The 22,217-nt window shown below is 38.2% G+C and overlaps 1 protein-coding gene across 3 annotated transcripts in view; it reads left to right on the top strand.

Moving 5' to 3' along the window:
- GCFC2 (GC-rich sequence DNA-binding factor 2) overlaps positions 1-20,999 on the top strand; it is a 60,551-nt gene extending 39,552 nt beyond the window's left edge. For all 3 annotated transcript variants that reach the window (XM_064268783.1, XM_064268781.1, XM_064268782.1), the window contains 5 exons: positions 597-673; positions 2,512-2,578; positions 4,336-4,482; positions 8,682-8,806; positions 18,734-20,999. In XM_064268783.1, the coding sequence (XP_064124853.1) occupies positions 597-673; positions 2,512-2,578; positions 4,336-4,482; positions 8,682-8,806; positions 18,734-18,851 (534 nt within the window). In that variant the 3' untranslated portion in view covers positions 18,852-20,999. The remainder of the gene's footprint in view (positions 1-596; positions 674-2,511; positions 2,579-4,335; positions 4,483-8,681; positions 8,807-18,733) is intronic.
- Positions 21,000-22,217: the final 1,218 nt, after the last annotated feature.

The following is a 22,217-nucleotide window of genomic DNA, read 5'->3' as shown; positions in this document are numbered from 1 at the left end:
ATGAGTGCCTCAGATGTTGTTGTTAGGTGCTGTTCAGTCAGTTCCGACTCATAGCAACCCTATATACAGCAGAACGAAACACTGCCCGGTCCTGTGCCATCCTCACAATCATTGTTATGCTTGAGCCCATTGTTGCAGTCCCTGTGTCAGTCCATCTCATTGAGGGCCTTCTTCTTTTTCACTGACCCTCTACCAAGCATGATGTCCTTCAGGGACTGGTCCCTCCTGATAATATGTCCAAAGTACGTGAGACAAAACCTCACCATCCTTGCTTTTAATGAGCATTCTGGTTGTACTTTTTTCAAGACAGATTTGTTCATTCTTCTGGCAGTCCATAGTATATTCAGTATTCTTTGCCAATACCATATTTGCGTAGTCCCACACAATCATTTTGTAGGAGTCACAAGACCATGGCGAGAAAGTCCATATAAAAGTGATTTTTCATACACTAGTTAGTAGTTATTTTAAAACCTGATTTTGTGTGCATGTACAAACTTATAAAAAAAAATTATACCAATGTTAAATTACTTTTTTTTGTTGTTAAACATATTTCCACCTATGGTCATCATTTATACTTTTCAAATTTTCATATACAGGGCTTACTTAAATCCATTGTTTCAAGAATAAAGAAGGCAATAGAAGATGACGTTTTTATTCCTCTGTATCCAAAGAGGTAAGAGCTGTTCATTTTTAGATTGGTTGAAATAACTATCCGTGTAATATAGATTTATTTAAGAATATAATGAAACCATGTAAATATTTTCAAAGCACAGATACACATATTCTATTAAGATGCAAGTTGACATCTCAAATAATATTTCTCAGGCACCTACTGTGTGACAGGAATGATGGTTAGCATTTGGCAGACACACTTTTCTTATGGTATCCTGGGAACATGAGGAGCCCTGGTGACACAGCTGTTAGGAACATGAGAGGTGGCATAGCAGAGTGGCGAGGAACACAGATCATGGAGACTGGATCCACCATTTGACCTGGGGCCTCGCTATGCGTCAGTGTCCTCATCTGTAAAATGGAGATACAATTCGTACTTACCTCACAGGATGTTGAGGATGAAGAACCGGTTCAGAACAGAACAGGACTGGCACAGAAGCAGCGCAGCATAAGGCCTAGAAGCCCACTGAGGGGCCAGAAACTGCATCAGTGAATTCTGCAGTCACATTAAATTAGGAAACAGGTAGTATTTGATACAAGTTCATACAGGTGCTAAAAAAAGCATCTGTTTATAGTGGAATGGTTCATGAACTGTAGTTATCCAGTGGGTACTCCTCAGAGGTTGGAAGGGCTTTATGGAGGGGGACAAGGAAAGGAACCTCTGAGTTTTCTGAGTGGAGTACCTGGGTGGTGCTAACAGTTAACGTGTTTGCCGCGCTTACCAAAGGGTTGGTAGTTCAAGTCCACCCAAAGGTGCATGAGAAAAAAAGGCCTGGTGATCTACTTCCAAAAAAATCAGCCATTGAAAACCCTATGGTGCACAGTTCTACTCTGACACACATCAGGTCACCATGAGTCAGGTCAATTCGACAACAACTGGTAATCTTTCGGTAGGCTAGATAGATTTAACGTTTTAAACCATGAAGAAACGTCTGCAAGCAAAAATTCTGGCAAGATTTGTTTTATAACTTTTTGGATAAGTAATACATTCACATGGTTCAAACGTGTGTTTATTTATATAATGAAGACTTTCTCCCTCCTACTCCTGCCTGCTGTCCACCCAGTTTCTGCCCTTCTCCCTTGTGTACATACTTAACACATGCAATAATAATCACTGTTTTGTTTTTTTTTTTTAGAATTCCTTCATGCAAATACAAGTAAATGCTAATAATTGCTATAATCTTATTTTGCCCTTGCTTTCTGTAGAAAAGGATGTGTACTGTAAATGGCTGGAACCAATGTTTCGTATCTTTTTTCACTTAGTAAATCTTTAAGACCTTTTCATGTCATGTTTAAGTACTTTTTTCATTTTTTTAAGCTGCATAGTATTTCATAATATAGATGTACTGAGACTGATGGTGGCACAGTGGTTATCCTCGGCTGCTAACCGAATGGTCAGTGGTTCGAAACCACCACCTGCTCCACAGGAGGAAGATGTGGCAGTCTGCTTCTATAAAGATTACAGCCTTGGAGACCCTATGAGGCAGTTCTACTCTGTCCTGTAGGGTTGCTGTGAGTCAGAAGCAATTTGTTGGCAGTGGGTATATATACATGTATCTGATAAGCATATGAGTGGTTTCCATTACCAGCGATGATGTTGTGAACGACCTTGTACACATGTCATTCTGTATGTGTGCAAGTATATCCACAGGGGGCATTTGCAGCACATGCGTTTGTCATTTTGATAGATACCACTAGGTATCACCAACACCTTCATTTATTTTCCATTAAGGCTATTTGGTTGCTTAAAAAAAAAAAAAAAAACTCAGTTTTTTAATTCCTGGTTCTAGAAGATTAACAGTTTTTTGCATTTTCTTTTTTCTCTTTATTTCAAATTAGTGCTGTAGAAAACAAAACATCACCACATTCAAAGTTCCAAGAAAGACAGTTCTGGTCAGGTCTAAAGGTAAGCAGGAAACTGCAATACCCACTACAAAAAAAAAAAAAAATCCAGATTTTAAAAAAATCCAGCTTATTAGAGAACAGAGGTTTGCAGGCATTTTCTGTAAGGGCCGGATAGGAAATGTTTTAGGCTTTATAGTCCACATCATCTCTGTCGCAGTTACTCAGCTTCACCACTGTGGTGCGGAAGAAGCTATAAACAAATGCACAGGGCTGTGTCCCAATAAAACTGTATTCATGGACACTGAGATTTAAATGTCACATAATTGTCACATGTAACAAATTTTTTTTTCAACCACTTAAAAATGTAAAACTCATTTTTTGCTCATGGGCCCTACCAAAGTGGGTAGCAGGCATTTAACCCACAGGCCATAGTTGGCCAACACCTGGTCGAAAAGCTAAAGGATAAAGTCACTAGCTAAGTCATTGACAATGGGGATGATAAGAAGATGGGTTCAAAAGATGTTGAGGATGAAGCATTGAAAGACCTGACGGCTAATTAATTCAATATGAGGAGATTAGGATGCTAGCCAGGTTACCAGTCTTTGAGGACATTTTAGGGAATGCAGGAAGAAGAGATTTGGGAGGAAAGGTGAGAACTGTTTTGGACACAGGGCGTTGAAGATGTCAATGGGATATATAAGTGTAGAAGTCCAGGAGTCAATGGGATTTATGAATCTGAATTTCAGGGAACAGACGTGGGCTGGAGATTTGGGAGTCAGCCCACTTAGGCAGTGTTCGGGGCCATAGTCATGAATGACAGCCTCTGAGGAGATTGGGTGAAGCATGAGAAGAGGGCTACGGCAGGAACCTTGGAAAACACTGACATGAGAGGTGGACAGAGAGTGGGATCTTCAGAGGAACCACAGAATGATTACAAGACAGCAGCTTCAGGGAAGTTAAGAGAAGATTTTCAAAAATGAAGACAAGAGTGTTAAATGTCACAAAGAATAATAGAAAGACTAAAAACCTTTATTAGGTTTGACATTTAGAAGGTCATGGGTGACTTCAGTTAGCTAGAATGTTTTCATTGGGGTGAATTGGTATTTGCCATGTGGCTAAGTCAGGGGAAAGACTTTCGAGGAAGTGGGAGCAACATGAACAAGTGACATGAAATGTGAAGAAGAGTTGCAGGTTAGTAAAACTGCATGTAGCTCAGCACTTAGAGTAATATTATAGCACTGGAAAGAAAGTGGAAAGCACCATAAAATACACAGGAAGTTCTGGATTTTGAGGAGGGAAAGACAAATAATATAGCAATATTTATTAGAATTTATTATGAGTACTTTACCCAAATTATATCCAAACGCACAGTTATTAATCTTATATATCAAAGAAATGAAGTTCTCAACATTGATTGATTTCTCAAGGTCACTCATTGGTAGCAGTGGCACTGGCTTTGACGGCAGCCGTTTATGAATCCTGGGGTCTTTCAGTCTCGTACCCAGTGTCCCTGGGCTCCGGTAGAGGATGGATTAGGGGAGGCAAATTGTTGATCTGGGAAGGCTCCAGTGAAGTTATTTGAGATGGATAACTTTGGTTATTCTAGAAAATTACAATGGGATGAGCAAATACATAAAAATCAGAAAGAATCAAGTATTTGTTCAGAAATGTTTTTGTATCAATTCTAAAATTGACAGTTCCACCAGGGCTAAATGTAGTGAGAGTGCAGAAGTGTTTGACCAACTGTTAGGTTTCTTAAAGATTAATACAGTTTCCTTTTGGGAAAAGGATTCGTATTCATTTGATATTTTATTTTAGCTCTTCCGCAACATTCTTCTTTGGAGTGGACTCCTCCGAGATGAGGCCTTGAAAGAGCTTGGATTGGGGAAGCTGCTAAATCGCTACCTTCTTATAGCTCTCCTTAATGCCACACCTGGGCCAGATGTTGTTAAAAAGTGCAACGAGGTACGTTGTGTAGGAACTGATCCTAATTTTATCATTTTTTAAAAGTCAGTTGTTAAAGTCTGTTTTAAAACAAAATAACAAAAATTGGGGCGCTGGCACAGGAATATAGAAATGAGTTGAACAGACTAGAAAACCAGAAGCAGCCCCTCTGTATTTAGGAACGAGCGTACCAGTAACAGCTGCCATCGAGTCGACTCTGACTAGTGGTAACCCCGCGTGTGTCAGAGCAGAACTGCGCTCCGTAGGGTTTTCAGTGGCCGGTTTTTTGGAAGTAGATCACCAGGCCTTTCTTCTGAGACATCTCTGGGTGGACTCGAACCTCCAACCATTTGGCCGCTCATGGATTCCAAGACTTAGTACACTGGTTTGAAACATCACCAGTACGGGAAAGAAAAATTATTTAATAAATGCTGTTGAATGTTTATGAAAAAGTATGTTAGATCCTTACCTCTCAATCTGTACCGATACGAATTTCAAGTGAAATAAAGAATGAAACGTAAAAAAGAAAACTTTAAAATCCTGTACTAAGAAGAAAATAAATGATGATATCTGAGAGTGAGGGAGTCTTATCTAAACCTAAAGGCAAAAGAAGATATGAAGAGAAAAAAAAATAGATTTAATAAAAATATAAAACTTCAGTGGATAAAAACATAAAACAGAGATAAGTTGATCATTGTTAAAACTGTGGAGCTCACTATACTATTCCTTCTACTGTTGTATGCATTTGAAATTTTTTGTAATGCAGAATTTAAAAGAAAGTTGAAAAACTGAAAAATAAAAATTAGAATTCACAGGATTATAATCCAAACAATATAAAAAGCCCTTTACATATCAGTAAACACTTCAAATACTCCAACTAAATATGGCCAAAAGTCATGGAAGAGGCGGTTCATCAAAAAAGGATATGCATAGAGGACACAGTTACAGATATGTCTTAGACATAACCCAACACCTCACGAGATTGGTTTGCTGGGTTTGAAGGTTTAGGACCATAGTCTCGTGGGACAACTCACTTAATTGGCATAATATAGTTCATAAGGAAACCCTGGTGGTGTAGTGGTTAAGTGCTACGGCTGCTAACCAAGAGGTCAGCAGTTCAAATCCGCCAGGTGCTCCTTGGAAACTCTATGTGGCAGTTCTACTCTGTCCTATACGGTAGCTATGAGTTGGAATCAACTCAACAAGCAGTGGGTTTGCTTTTTTTTTTTTTTTTGTATAGTTCATAAAATGTATATTCTCCATGCCAGTGTGCTGAGTACCATACTTTTATACAAGTAACTCATGTGTTATACTTTTTTTGGCCAACTTCGCACTCCCCCCACCCTGCAAGATATTTTTGTAAGTGTGCTATGTTAATTTTTTCCAGTAACGTAAAAAAAATAGCATAGTGTGTTTGCGAAAATACCTCACAGTGGGAGGGCATGATTGGCAAAACGTATAATGTGTTATTTTTGTAAAAATACAGTAGTGTCTAGGCTCTTAAAAGCTTGCAAGCATCCATGTAAGATGATATTGATCTGTACTCGTCTGGAAAAAGAAGGAAACCAAAGACCCAGTGAAGAAAGTAGTTTATAGGACTAAGAGTCTACACAAACCACCATCCCATCTACCCTGAGACTACCTACTATTCTGATCAGGGCCACAACAGATGGATCCTGATAGAACGGGAAGAAAATGTGAAACAGAACTCAAATTCTTCAAAAGTCCAGACTTACTAGACCAGTTGAGACTAGAGGACTCCCTGACACTATTGTCTTGAGATACTCATTAAACCTTAGAGCAAAACTGTCCCTTGAGGTCACCTTTTAGCATAATAAGAAAATGGCTGATAAAATAAAGAGTATCACCTTTTTTAAAAATCATCTATAGGAGACTAAAAGTTCAAAAATGACTGAAAAGCAAAAATTAGAAGGTAATAGGGCAAGGAAGCTAGAGTACTAGAAATGCTACAACCAAAATGGAATAAATGAGAATGATGACATATTGTGAAAAACGTAACCAAAATAATAATTTGTGTAGAAATTTTTAAATGGGAACCTAATTTGCTATGTACATTTTTCATCTTAAACACAGTAAAATAGTATTTTTAAAAAAGGGTAAGTAAAAATAAACATATAAAAAATAAAATAAACAGAACTAATAATAAGAAAAAAACCGCACTGGCGTCGAGTCAATTCCAACTCATAGTGACCCTAGAGGACAGAGTAGAACTGCCCCATAAGGCTTCCAGGGAGTGCCTGGTGGATTCGAACTGCCAGCCTTTTGGTTAGCAGCTGTAGCTCTTAACCACTACACCACAAGGGTTTCCAATAATAAGAGAAATGCAAATTACATAGCAAATTTACCTGTAGTGTTGGCAAAAGTTTTTTTGTTAATATTAAAATTGTAATTCCCAGTGTTGTCAAAAATGCCAGGAAACAGCCCCACGTCATTCCAGGGGCTCCGTCCCCTAGAACATGAAGTGCAGAAGTCCTGGGAAGCTGTCTTCTGCAGCGATAGAAGGAAGGATACAGCTGCTCTGCAGAATATTCTGGCATGATGTATACCTGCCTTTTGACTTGGTGATTTTACTTCTAGGAATCTATCCTGAGTTAAAACTCGGAAATGCTCATATAGATTTAAGTACAAAGAATCTGTTACAGCATTATTTACAATAAAAGTTGGAAACCACCCAAATATCCAAAAACGTTACAGTCTATTCATGTTGAAGAGTTTTTAAGAATATAGGAAAATACTTTATAATATAAACTTTGAAAAAAACGACATACAAACTTTATGTATCAACTCCTGTCAACAGTGATTGTTCTGGCTATAGTTTTTATATCATGCAGTTTTAAACATTATATACTAAAAATTATAAATCTTCCATGTTTTGGGTTTAAGGCTCAGCTTAGTCGCCTGTCACTATGAGGGTGGTCAGGAAGTATATTTACACATCACTCTCTCTACAACTATGGCTAGAAGACCAGGACAAGAAAATGTGGTTTTAAATTCCAGGATCATTTATGGAAAAGATGGATGGTTGCTTGAGAATTTTATTGAGACTTGGGATGCAGAACAAGGGGAGAGCAGTTGCAAGACCAGTAAGGGCTGATTTAAAAATTTTTTAAAACAGATACAGTTTGCATCATAAAACTTGTAGGACCTTCTGCCTTAGGCAGTCACAGTGTGTTTTATCTGGATAATTAAAAAAGGTGATTCAAGAATAGGATAGGGTAAATCTTTTTTTCCCCAAGCATGTTTTAAATGCTGACTAATCAGATGTTTTAAATGCTGACTAATGAGATTTATTTTAGAAAGAATACATTCCAAAACCTTTATTTTTAATGTATTTTATAATATAAATTAAATAAAAGTTCTATATATTTGGTACATTTTTACTTTTTTCCCAACTTTCTATTTTCTATAAAGTATTGATTTTGTCAACTCAGCATAACCTGTGTGATTGTCCAAGATTTCTGTGAATGGTATGATCTCAAATTTTTCTTTCCTTCCCTTTTTTACCCTTCTTTTTTTCTTCTTTCTGTTGTGAGGAAGGTTTTTTGGGTTTTTTTTTTTTTCTCCTTAATATTTTTCTATTTTTACTAAAATTTTCCACAGAATCATGTATTAAGGATGATGATGATCAGATGAAATGTGAATTTTTTCAAAAAGAAAAACTGAATTCACGTATGTTGACTCCTGCCGCCATGGACACTGTATTAAATTAGTAGAAAATGAGAAATAATTTTTTTATGCTGTGTATCTTAGAACCGCTTACTTGACTCCTTAACCTTGTATATAGATAATATACTAGAAAACCAATTTCTTATTTTGAAATAATACTGAATGTACATATTTTATAGTAGTTGTGTTTAACTGAAAGTTTTGTGTCTAGGAAATTTGTTTTTTTTAAGTTGTAAATTAACGTCTATACAGATTTAAAATGGCTCAGGAGTAAAGAATATAGAAGGAAATACAAGTGCAACTAGAGAATCTTCATAAAATCTATTTTAAGCTCTTAGCCTTAAAATGTGATATTTTCTTTTAAAGTATGTAACCCTTGACAAACCAAGTAGGGAAAATTCTGAAAATGTATTGAACCATAAACTATAAAACGGGGGGAATGGTATTCGGCTTGCATAATCACTCCGAGTGTTAAATGAGATTGTTAGATGATAACTCATTATTGTAAACCAACCATGTGTTTTTATTAACAGGTAGCATCATGTTTCCCAGAAAAATGGTTTGAAAATCCTTCCATGAGGACATCTATTCCCCAGCTAGAAAACTTCATCCAGTTTTTAGTGCATTCTGCACTTAAATTATCTAAAAGTGAACTCAGGTAATATGTACATTGTTCTCATCTTGATAAGCATAATTCAAGGGTTCTATTGTGCTCTCAGCCATTTTAAGAAATATTTGTACTTTTCCCGTATTTCTACATATCTGTTCGAGATTCCATAGTACTGTAGAATTAGTGCATATTTTCATGTGTGACCCTTGCAGTTGCTCGCTATTTTATTCTCACACCTCATGCGTATTAGTTTATACCTTTAAATGTAAGTCTTTTTAAAAAGTTTATACCTTTAAATGTAAGTACTTTTTTAAATCACTTCCAGAAAAATATAATACAAAGGGTTTTAGAATTAAAACTATTAAATCAAAAATCACTTAAGCTTTTTTTTTTTAAATGTGTTTTTCATTTTCATAGCCATTTTTAAGTCTCAGCATTTGTTAAGTACAGGTCTATAGCCTGATGTTTTACCCAATAGTAGCTAGATTTCTGGCCTGGATGTCTCATTAAAAATGCCAGATATTGAGACAGCCCAAGATGGCCGCTTAGTCACACATACCGTGCCGTCCCCCAACATCAAAGAACTGAGAAACCTAGTGAAACAGATAAAGATGACAGTCTGGGAACCCAGAACAGCAAACAGAAGTATGAAGGATTAGATTAAACACTGAAAAGAAGGAGAAACTAAATGAAAACAGTAAACGAGGAGACTTAATGACTGTAGGAGCCCTGCCAGGAGGCTTGGCGCAACATGGCCATCTTGACCCAAAGCGAGCAGTGTTCCCATATGAGGAGTACAGGAAGGTAACTTCATAGAATCCCCAATAGGAGAGAGAGATAACTGAGTAGACAAACTTGGAGCAAAGCAAGATGAGCAGAACAGAAACTGAATCTAAGGAGGGAAAGTGCAGGCAGGCAGGTGAAAGCTCAACATAGAGCGGGGAGAAATAGGGATAGAACTGCTCACCAGCAGAGGTCCCTGATCATTCATGTGGGTAGTACTCGTAGTACTCATGGAGTGGAGGATCCTTGGAGCAGTGACTAGAGACCCCCGCACCCAACCAGACTCGGGACAGCTCCCCTGCTCCTTGCATTTGCTTGGGGCCAGGTCCTAATTGCCAGCTGCGCTCTGTGGGGAGTGTCCCAGTGCCTATGCCAGAGACTAGGGGAACACGCTACCCCTCCCCCCACTTCTGCCTTCCCAGTGACCAACAGTGTGCCCTCCTTCACCCCTGCCCAGTGATCTGTGGCATGCCCTCCTGTGCCACACTCACCGCACCAGCAACTGAAAGTTCATGCCATCATACCACACACCCAGCAATCAGCGGCGTGTGGTGTGCTCCCACCCTGCAACCAGCAGTGCAGGCTCCAGTGCCACCCACCCAGTGACTTGTGCACCCTTGCCCTGACCACCTAGCAACTGGCAGTGCATGCACACAGCGCCTAAACCTGTAACCAACAAGAACACTCCCTGCACCCACACCCAGTTACCGGCTGGACAGACACATCACCTCATCGGCAACACCAGTCACATTCTGACAGGCGCATTCTGCACCTCTGCCAAAAAACAAGCAGGAGATTCTAGTGCCTTTATCCAATGTCCACCCAGCTACAATGTCACACGTCCCATACCCAAACAGTTCCTGCAGGCTGTCTGCATTTGCACTGAAGCCCCTTGATGCCCTACCACCTACTGAGACACCAATTCTTGCATGCATAGCAGGCCTACCCTGTCCATTTGGGTAGCACTCGCTCACAGCAGATGCAGAAACATCTTGCCTGACCTCCAGAGAACACACTAACTGCTAGCATGAACCCAGGACCCCATGGTCCCACAAGGGCTATGGAGGGACTGTGACTACCCAACACTTGTCATTCAATATCAGGGAAAGAACTGGCTCTCCCACCTCTACTCAGTCTGTTAAGGGAAGACATACGAGCCTAACCACAGAGGACTAACATGTGGTTGTGACCCTCCATACCCACTAGTGAGTCCAGTCAACAGACACCACTGAAGTCACGCCTTAATGCCTAGGAGACAGCAGATACTAACAAATCATGAAGAAACAGGATAAGATGGCACAAACAAGTGAGCGAAAGAAAGCAGCAGAAAACCTTCCTGAAGAAGAAATGGTAATAGAACTACCTGATAAGGAATTCAAAAAACAGTGAACAAGGAGACTTACAGACCACAGGAGCCCTGCCAGCCAGCTTAGCACAACATGGCCATTTTGACCCAAAGTGAGCATTGTTTCCATGTAAGGAGCACAGGAAGGCAACTTTATGAAATCCCCAGTAGGAGACAGAGATACTGACTAGACAAACCCTGAGCCAAGCAAGGCGAGCAGAACATAAACTGAGTCTAAGGATGGAAAGCAGGAAGATAAGTTAGAGCTCTACAGATCCCAGGCGACCATAAAGCAGGAGAGACAAAGCCCCCCACCTTTGCCACGGCAAAGACAAGGCTCATCGCTATATGAGCATCTACAACTAGCTAATACCCCCCCCCTTCCTTGCATGCATATTGCATTCCAGAGATCAAGCATCCCAAACTGAATCAGCACTGACAACACCTAAGAGTGCCATCTAGTGGTTCTCAGGAGAAGATACCAAGCCGCTGAGTCTTTCGCACTCATAGTGAACCTGTGGAACTGAGAGGACCTGCCTCAAGGGGTAGTGAGTTGTAAGTCTTTGCAAAGGCAGGCTGCCACATCTGTCTCCCGTGGGACAGCTGGTGGGTGCAGGCTCTGGCCTTTCGTTTGACAGACGGGTGCTTGGTGGTGGCATGACCAGGGCCCTACAGAAAATTTTCCCACAATAAAGACAATACAAAATTTAAAGCAAAAATAATAAGGCCCAGTTCAACAAAAGGTAGTAAAACACTCAAAATCCCAAGGGAAGAAGGAACAATCAAAGGTGAAACATGAAAGGAAATCTCTCCTATGGCGGCCACAATAATGCAACCAGTAAACAAAAAAGCGTGGTTGCCATACTGATATCAGATAAAATGGACTTTAAATCAAAATCTATTACAGGCGATAAAGAAGAACACTACATGATAATAAAAGGATCAATTCATCAAGAAGACTTAACAATTTTAAATATATATGCACCCAATAGCAGTGCACCAAAATACGTGTAACAAATACTAATATGAAAGGCGAAATACACAACACCACAATAACAGCAGGGGACTTCAACACAACACTTCCAGTTGTAGACAGAACATCTAAAAAATCACTAAGGATATTGAGAACTTAAATAAAATCATCAACCAGTTGAACCTAACAGACATATATAGAACATTCCACCTAACGTCAGACAACACATTCTTCTCCAGTGCACATGGGTCATTTCCCAGAAAAAACCATATGCTAGGACACAAAACAAGCCTCAACAAATTTAATAAGACTGAAGTCATACAAAGCAACTTCCCTGACCACATAACCATATGAAGCTAGTAATCAACAGCAGGATAAATAAGGAAAAAAGAATAAATACATGGAAACTAAATAATAACACTACTAAAAAAATATTGGGTTATGGAAGAAATCAAAAGTGAAATTTTGAAAAAATGAAATTTTAAAATTCTAGAATCATCAGAAAGTAGAAACACAGCATATCAAAACACGGCAAAAGCAGTACTCAGAGATAAATTTATAGTAATAAATGCCTGCATTAAAAAAGAAAAAAGATCCAAAATCATTAACTTAAACCAATAACTTGAACAAATAGAAAAGGAAAAGAAGTCAAAAGCTACCAGAAAAAAAGAAATAATAAAGATCAGGGCAGAAATAAACAAAAATTGAAAGAGTTAACAAAGCCAGAAGTTGGTTCTTTGAAAGGATAAATAAAACGGACAAACCATTGGCTAGATAGATACAAGAAAAAAACCTTCACACACACACACACACACACAAAATTATAGGCCAGTATTCCTTATGAAGATAGATGCAAAAATTTTCAACAAAATTCTCGCCAACAGACTTCAGCAGCATGGCAAAAAGATCATACACCATGATCAAGTGAGATTCATACTAGAATTACAAGGGTGATTCAACATTTAGAAAATCGATGCAATCCACCATATAACTAAAAACAAAGGAAAAGAACCATATGCTTATATCGGTCGATGTAAAAAAGACATTGCATAGAATTCAGCACCCTTTCCTGATTAAAAAAACACTCAGCGCAATAGGGATAGACGGGAAATTCCTCAACATAATTAAGGTCATATATGCAAAACCAGCAGCCAGTATTATACTCAACAGGGAAAGGCTGAGAGCCTTCCCTTTGAAAATGGGAATGAGACAAATACGCTTATTATCACCACTCTTATTCAACGTTGTACTGAAGTCCTAGCCAGAGCAATAAGAGAAGAAAGAGAAACAAAAGGTATCCAAATCAGAAAGGAAGGAAACTGTCCCTATTTGCAGATGATATGATCCTGTACGTGGAAGACCCTAAAGATTCCACAAGAAAAATGCTGGAATTTAATAGAAGAGTATAGCAATGTTGCTGGGTACAGATTAACACACAAAAATCAGTTGCTTTCTTCTACACTAAGACAACTCAAAAAGAGAAATCAAAACAATACCATTTACAGTAGCCCCCAGATTGGTAAAATACCTAGAAATAAACCTAACCAGGCACATAAGAGACTTACACAGTGAAAATTATCCAGCAATCCCACTTCTGGGTACATACCCTGTTGTTGTTGTTGTTGTTGTTAGGTGCCTTCCAGTTGGTTCCGACCCAGAGACTCTGTGTACAATAGAACGAAGCACTGCCCGGTCCTGTGCCATCCTCATGATCCTTGTTATGCTTGAACCCATTGTCGCAGCAACTGTGTCAGTCCATCTTGTTGAGGGTTTTCCTCTTTTTCACTGACTCTCCATTTTACCTAGCATGATGTCCTTCTCCAGGGACTGGTCCCTCCTAATAACACGTCCAAAGTATGTGAGACAAAGTCTCGCTGTCCTCACTTCTGAAGGAGCATTCTGGCTGTTCTTCTTCCAAGACAGATTTGTTCGTTCTTTTTGCAGTATTCTTTGTCAACACCATAATTCAAAGGCGTCAAGTCTTCTTCAGTCTTCCTTATTCATTGTACATGTTTTGCATTCGTATGAGGCGACTGAAACCACCATGGCTTGGGTCCGGTGCACCGTAGTCCTTAAGGTGACAACTTTGCTTTTTAACACTTTAAAGAGGTCTGCAGCTGATTTGCCCAATGCAGTGTGTTGTCTGATTTCTTGACTGCTGTTTCCATGGGTGTTGATTGTGGATTCAAGTAAAATGAAATCCTTGACAACTTCAGTCTTTTCTCAGTTTATCATGATGTTGCTTTTTGGTCCAGGTGTGAGGATTTTTGTTTTATGTTGAGGTGTAATCCATACCTTCAGTGGTCTTTGCTCTTCATCAGTAAGTGCTTCAAGTCCTCTTCACTTTCAGCAAGTAAAGTTGTGTCATCTGCATAACACAGGTAGTTCATCATATAGTCCAGCTTCTTGGATTATTTGCTCAGCATACAGTTTAAATAAGTATGGTGAGTGGATACAGCCCTGATACACATTTTCCTGACTTTAAACCACTCAGTATCCCCAGTCCTGTTCGAAGGACTGCCTCTTGATCGATACACAGGTTCCTCATGAGCACGATTAAGTGTTCTGGAATTCCCATTCTTTGCAGTGTTATCTATAATTTGTTATGACCCACACAGTCAAATGCCTTTGCGTAGTCAATAAGACACAGATAAACATCCTTCTGGTATTCTCTGCTTTCAGCCAGGATCCATCTGACATCAGCAGTGATATCCCTCGTTCCTTGTCCTCTTCTGAATGCAGCTTGAATTTCTGGCAGTTCCCTGTCCATGTACTGCTGCAACTGTTTTTGAATGATCTTCAGCAAAATTTTACTTGCGTGTGGTATCGGTACTGTTTGATAATTTTCACATTCCATTAGATCACCTTTCTTTGGAGCAGGCATGAATATGGATCTCTTCCAGTCCATTGGCTGGGTAGCTGTCATCCAAATTTCTTGGTGTAGACGAGTGAGCACTTCAGCACCACATCCATTTATTGAAGCATCTCAATTGGTATTCCATCAATTCCTGAAGCCTTGTTTTTCACCAGTGCCTTCAGTGAAGCTTGGACTTCTTCCTTTAGTACCATCAGTTCTTGATCATATGCTACTTCCTGACATGACTGCATGTCAACCAGTTCTTTTTGGTTCAGTGACTGTGTATTCTTTCCATCTTCTTTTGGTGTTTCCTGTGTCAATTCAATATTTTGCCCATAGAATCCTTCACTATTGCAACTGGAGGCTTGAATTTTTTCTTCAGTTCTTTCAGCTTCAGAAATGCCAAGCATGTTCTTCCCTTTTGGTTTTCTAACTCCAGGTCTTTGCACATGTCATTATAATACTTGACTTTGTCTTTTAGAGCCACCCTTTGAAATCTTCTGTTCAGCTCTTTTACGTCATCATTTTTTCCATTTGCTTTAGCTACGTGATGTTCAAGAGCAAGTTTCAGAGTCTCTTCTGACACCCATTTTGGTCTTTTCTTTCTTTCTGTCTTTTTAATGACCTCTTGCTTTCTCCTTGTATGATGTCCTTGATGTCATCCCACAACTCACTGGTCTTTGGACATGAGTGTTCAATGCTTCAAATCTATTCTTGAGATGGTCTCTCAATTTAGGTGGGATATACTCAAGGTTGTACTTTGGCTATCGTTGACTTGTTCTAATTTTCTTCAGCTTCAACTTGAACTTGCATGTGAGAAATTGATGGTCTGTTTTGCAGTCAGCCCCTGACCTTGTTCTGAGTGACAGTGTTGAACTTTTCCATCATCTCTTCCCACAGATGTAGTTGATTTGATTTCTGTGTTTTCCATCTGGTGAGGTCCATGTGTATAGTCGCCCCTTATGGTGTTGAAAAAAGGTATTTGCGATAGGAAGTTGTTGGTCTTGCAAAATTCTATCATGCTATCTCCAGTGTCATTTCTGTCACTAAGGCCATATTTTCCAACTACCAATCCTTCTTTGTTTCCAACTTTTGCATTCCAATCACCAGTAATTATCAATGCATCCTGATAATGTTTGATCAATTTCAGACTGCAGAAGTTGGTAAAAATCTTCAGTTTCTTCATCTTTGGCCTTACTGAATAATAGTATTAACTGGTCTTCCTCTTCAATTTGTCATTCCCGGCATAGTAGCCTATATGATTATCTGATTCAAAATGGCCAATACCATTTCAGCTCACTAATGCCTAGCATATCGATATTTATGTGTTCCATTTCATTTTTGATGATTCCCAATTTTCCTAGATAAATACTTCATACATTCTAGGTTCTGATTATTAATGGATGTTTGCAGCTGTTTCTTCATATTTTGAGTTGTGCCACATCAGCAAACGGAGGTCCAGAAAGCTTGACTCCATCCACATCATTAAGGTTGACTCTGATTTGAGGAGGCAGCTCCTGCCCAGTCATCTTTTGAGTGCCTTCCAACCTGAGGGGCTCATCTTCCAGCATAGTATCAGACAGTCTGCTGCTGCTATTCATAAGGTTTTCACAGGCTAATTTTTTTCAGAAGTAGACTGCCAGTTCCTTCTGCCTAGACTGCCTTAAAAACCAAAAGCCAAACCCATTGCCATCGAGTCAATTCCGACTCATAACAACCTAAAAATAATGACATGAACAGACATATGCACACCTATGTTCATTGTTGCTTTATGCACAATAACAAATGAATGAAAACAACCAAAGTACCCATCAGTGAATGAATGGATAAGCAATTTGTGGCCCATACATACAATGGAATACTACAGAACCATAAAGAAGAATGATGAGTCCACGAAACGTAACATGGATGGACCTGGAGGGCATAATGCTAAATGAAATAGGTCGAGCATATAAGGACAAATATTGTATGATCCCTTTTTATAAGAAGACAAGAATAGATAAATATAGAGAGACCAGTGTTCATTGGTGGCTACCAGAGAGAGGAGAGGGGGTGGGGTAAGTACACTATATACTATAAAAAAAAAAAAAATTTTTTTTTTTTTTTTTATACTGACTACTTATTTTTGGTGATGGGAAAAGTGGCACCAAATGTGGATGTAGTGAGCATAGCACAACCCAAGTAAAAAGTTTTTGAACACATATGGATGAATATAGGCAAATTGGTATACAGGTGGGTACAGATGCGTACATAGGTGAGAAGAGATAGAAGTATGTATAAAAAACAGGTATATGTAAATACAAATATGTGGCTGTAGATATTTATTGAAGAGATAAATACAGATACTCCTCAGACATAACCAAACACCTTCTAATGTTTGTTTTCTGGGTTTGAAGGCTTAGGCCCATAGTCTTACGGGCCAGCTCAATCAGTTGGCATAACATAATTCACAAAAATCGTGATCCGCATCGTAGCGAAGTGAGTAGCACCTGGGCTCTTAAAAGCTTACAAGCAGCCATCTGAGACACAACTACAGATCTTTCCTTGCCAGGAGAAAAACAGTAAGAACTGAACCAAAAGTGCAGACAAGAGCAAGTCTCTTTGAGCCAGGACCTCATCTACTCTGAGACCAAAAGAACTAGATGGTACCCAGCTACCACCACTGACCATTCTGACCGAGGTCACAACAGTTGGTCCTGGAGAGAATGGGAGAAAAATACAGAGCAGAACTCAAATTTTTATTAAAAAAAAAAAAAAGAAGAAGCCAGACAAACTGCAGCAATAGAGAACAGAGGATTCCCTGACACTATCACCCTGAGACACTTTAAACCTAGAACTGAGCCTATCCCCTATTTAAAAATCATCACAATGAAACCAACATATCAACAGTGAGAAGATATAAGGGGGTAGGGAAGCTAAAGTACTGGAAAGGGAAGAACCCGAACACAAAAGAATCTTGACGCGTTGTGACAAATATAACTAACATCACTGAACAATTCACATGGAAATTGTCAAATGGGAACCTAACTTGCTGTATAAACGTTCTCAAAAAATTCAATAAAATAGTATTAAAAAAATAAAATCAAAGGGTGGAAAAATATATCAAACAAAGAGTAACCAAAAGACAGCAGGAATGCCAATAATTTTGATAAAATAGACTTTAAGTCAAAATTCATTATAGGAGACAAACAAGGGCATTATATAGTGATTAAAGGGGCAGTCCACCAAGAGGACATAACCATAAAAAATATCCGTGCACCCAGTGACAGCTCCAAAATACACAAAGCAAACTCTAACCAAATTAAAAAACAGTTTTACAGTAATAGTAGGAGACTTTAACACACCACCTTCAATGATGGATAGAAATAACACAATCAACCAACTTGACCTCATAGACAGATATAGAGCACTCCATCCAACAGCAGTACTGTATACATTCTTCTCCAGTGCACATGGGTCATTCTCCAGAATAGACAATATTTTAGGCCACAAAGCCAGCCTCAATAAATTCAAAAACACTGAAATAATACAAGGCATCTTTTCTGATCATAACACTATAAAACTAGAAGTCAGTAACAGAAACAACAAGGGAAAAAATTAAATGCATGAAATTGAATAACTGCTTACTTAAAAATGCCAGATGTTTAGGGACTTGAATATAGTGATGTTCTCCAGGGGGAACAAAACAGAACAGAATTGTAGCATTTGCCAGTGTCTGTGGTATAAATACGATCACCATGGTTCCCACTATGATTTAGCTTGTTCTGGCACACCACTGCTTAAATTTCTGTGCTTTTCTAGTTTTTACAGTCGTTCACATTGAAATTTGCCAGAATATATCCATTACTGGTTCGTTTTTGAAGTTTATAATTATGTGGAGAAGGCAGCATCTCTATATTTTATGCTACTTGTAGCTATTGGTTTAAGGTAAAGCTTTTGTTTTAGATTAGCTTTTGGTGATTAGGTTCTGAATTGACCACTGTGCCTTCACACTTAGGTTTGTTTTCTTTTCTTTAGGGATGAAGTGAAAGAAATAATTCTTATTCTGGTGAAAATAAAAGCTTTGAATCAAGCAGAATCCTTCATAGAAGAATACCACCTAGACCATCTTAGATCACTAATTAAAGAAGTTTGAGTAAATTATTATGGAAGAATACTAAAAGCGAAATTTTAATATAGTCAAACTCAGTTTCTGGCTTGAAAGGCAGTTTATCCCTCTTTTTTGTTTCCAGTTATAGAGTGGAGGATTGGCTTAAAAAAAAAAGGCAAGTCTCCATTCATTCCTCCATTCCCTACTTTCTCATTCTGCCTGCTGGTATCGTGAGAGTCTGAGGCTGAGGTGTTTGAAAGAATTAAACACATACAAGCAACATGTTTCTCTTTGATTCTTTTCCAGTTGAAAAGAGGAATTGAAGAAACCTTGCTTGTAGCTGTTTTGGTTTAGATGAGCATGCAAATAATAAATCTAGCACCCTGACCTGTAGAAACTTAGACTTCTAGTTCTTACCATTTTAACCTCTATTTACAAAAAAGAAGTTGAAATGGCATCTTAATTGGAATGAATTAGCTGCTAAGCATATTGATTAAGGCATTTTAAGGCTTTTGATAATTAATGATTGTCAAATTGCCCCTCAGAAATCTGTACCAATTTATTTTCCCAACCCATGTGTAAGAGCAGTTCTACTCTGTCCTATAGGGTCTCTATGAGTCAGAATTGACTCTACGGCACTGGGTTTTTTCTGGGTTTATGTGTGAGAGAGTGCCAGTAAGCTTCCACCAGCAATGCTTTTTTTTTTTTTTTTAATTTATTGCAGATTTTATTGGTGCAAAAATATTTTGTCATTAGTTATAGGCTTAGAAACGAAACAGGTATATTTAGATACTTAGAGTGTGGGGTTCATTCTCTGATAAAATGTTCATATAGTTGAGGCAAAGAAATTAAAACTTTTCCGGATAAGAGAATACTAGTAATTTTTTTAAAAAAATGTTTGTTAAATAATTCAAGGGTAACTCTTAAATATGTATTCTGTAAATTTTTGCCTCCCCCCTCAAAGATAATGAATTAGGTTGCAGGATTTGAGCATGTGGCCTCTGACATTGTTACCTTTAATTCTGAGGCCACATATAATGTGTTTTAACAGTTTGCTGTGTTATGTAATGAAGACCCCTGATTCACTAGTGTGAAGGGTTTTTTTTTTTAATGTATTTTAATTACATAAATTATACAGGAATACAATCTCCTCTAGAAAACTGAAAGCATTGCAGAAAAGCATTTAGCCTTCCCTCACAGCTGTTGTTCTCAGGTACCGACTGTTTTCTTTCTAGTGTTATATTTTCATACTTTTTCCATTTCCAAAAATATGTGTATGTGTGTGTGTACATACAGCTTTATGTTTTGCACATAAATGGAAACAAATACTTCATTGCATATGGAATTTGTATTTTTTTACCATTAAAGTGCACATTTGGAAATTTCTCTCTGACTCTTGAATTTTTAGTTAAAGATAACGTCAGATGCATTCCCTTACATTTTTAAGTAGAGCTGAGAGACTTCTCTTGCTTTTCTTAGACCGAAAAATACCATAACTGCTTTCAAAACTACAGGGCAATTTAAACTACTCTAATAGTTTTTCATTACATTTCATTATACTTGGAGTTTGAACTTCACGGTTTTTACGTCATATACTATAGTCGAGGATGTTTAAAAACATTTGGAAACTTGCCTAATCCTTAGTGCAGATTTTTTTGTTGTTCTTACTATGAAAGAAGGAAACCCTGGTGGCATAGTGGTTAAGAGCTATGGCTGCTAACCAAAAGGTCAGCAGTTTGAATCTGCCAGGCGCTCCTTGGAAACTGTATGGGGCAGTTCTACTCTGTCCTATAGGGTCGCTATAAGTCGGAATCGACTCGACGGCAACGGGTTTTGTTTTGTTTTGTTTTTTAATGAAGTGAATGGAATAAAGAAAAGGAACACAACTAGCAAGAATAAAACTTTGAATTGGCAGCCCATCTCACATCCTAGCTTTTTCCCTAGTTTCAGATTTTTGTTCACATAAATAATGAGAAATTTTTCCAGAATCAAACATGATCGTTTTTGTAGGTTTTTTTTGATTTGTTTGTTTCTTGCTATTTTTTCCATAATGGCTATTAAAAAAAAAAAGTTGCCGTCGAGTGGATTCCAACTCATAGCGACGCTAAAGCACCTCACGGTGGAGTGTGTATGCATTTTTTAAGCCCTTAACAAAATACTTACCTGTATGAAAAAAAAAAAAAAAAAGAGAAATACTGTACGTGATACAAAACCTGAAAAGGATATTACAAGAAAATGACAGACCAATGTCCCTCATGAACACAAAAATAAAAATCTTTTAACAAAATATCAGCAAGTTGAATCCAACAACATATAAAAAAGATAATACATGATGACCAAATAGAGTTCATTCTAGGAAGGCAAGGTTGCTTTAACATTTGTAAGCCAATCAGTGTAATTCACCACATGAGAATAAAGGAGAAAAACTATATGATGATCTCAATGGATACATAAAAAGCATTTGACAAAATCCATCACCCCCTTGTGATAAAACACTCGGCAAACTAGGGATGTAAGTTCTTCCTGTGATAAAGGGCATCTGTCAAAGACATCTGTACCTAACATACTTAATGGTGAAACATTACATCCTTTTTCCTAATGGTCGGGAAAAAGCAAGGATGTCTGCTCACATCATTTCTATTCAGCATTGTTTGGGAGGTCCTAGCCATGCAGTAAGTCAAACAAAAGGCATAAAGATTGAAATACAGGAGTAAGTCATTATTCACAAATGACATTGTCTACACAGAAAACCTCATGAAATCTACCCCCTCACCCCCCCCCAAAAAAAAAACTACCAGAACTAATCAGTGAAGGTCACGGGGTACAAAAATCAAAGCCAGGAGCATGCTACTGATCTGATTGGAAAGTTAAATTTTAAAAACAATTACATTTTCAGTAGCATCAAAAAACATCAAATCCCTAGGATCAAATTTAGCATGACGTGTAAGACCTCTGCGCTGAAAACAACAAAACTTTACTGAGAAAATCTTTATTGAAAAATGATGTATTCATGAATTGGAAAACTAATTTTTGCTAAGATGTCTATTCTCCCTAAATTGATTTATAGATTCAATGCAATTTCTCTTAAAATTCCATCAGCTATAGGGTTGCTATAAGTCGGAATCGACTTGATGGCGGTGGGTTTGGGTTTTTTTTTTTTTTTTGGTTTGCCAAGGAAAAATAAGTTGATTTTTAAAAATTTATGTGGAAATACAAAAGTCCTAAAACAGCCAAAGCTAGCTGTTCTAGGTTGTGCAAACAGTTAACATGCTCAGCTGTGAACGGAAAGGTTAGTGGGGGAAGGTTGAGTCCACCTAGAGGTGCCTTGGAAGAAAAGCCTGGTGATGTACTTTCAAAAAATCAGCCACTGAAAACCCTATGGAGTGGCTCTAGTCTGACAGCGGAATCCAT

This window comes from Loxodonta africana, chromosome 15 (assembly GCF_030014295.1).
Source record: "Loxodonta africana isolate mLoxAfr1 chromosome 15, mLoxAfr1.hap2, whole genome shotgun sequence".
In the NCBI taxonomy this organism is placed as follows: domain Eukaryota; kingdom Metazoa; phylum Chordata; class Mammalia; order Proboscidea; family Elephantidae; genus Loxodonta; species Loxodonta africana.
Note: the sequence above shows the minus strand (reverse complement) of the source record. Positions and strands in the feature narration are given on the sequence as shown.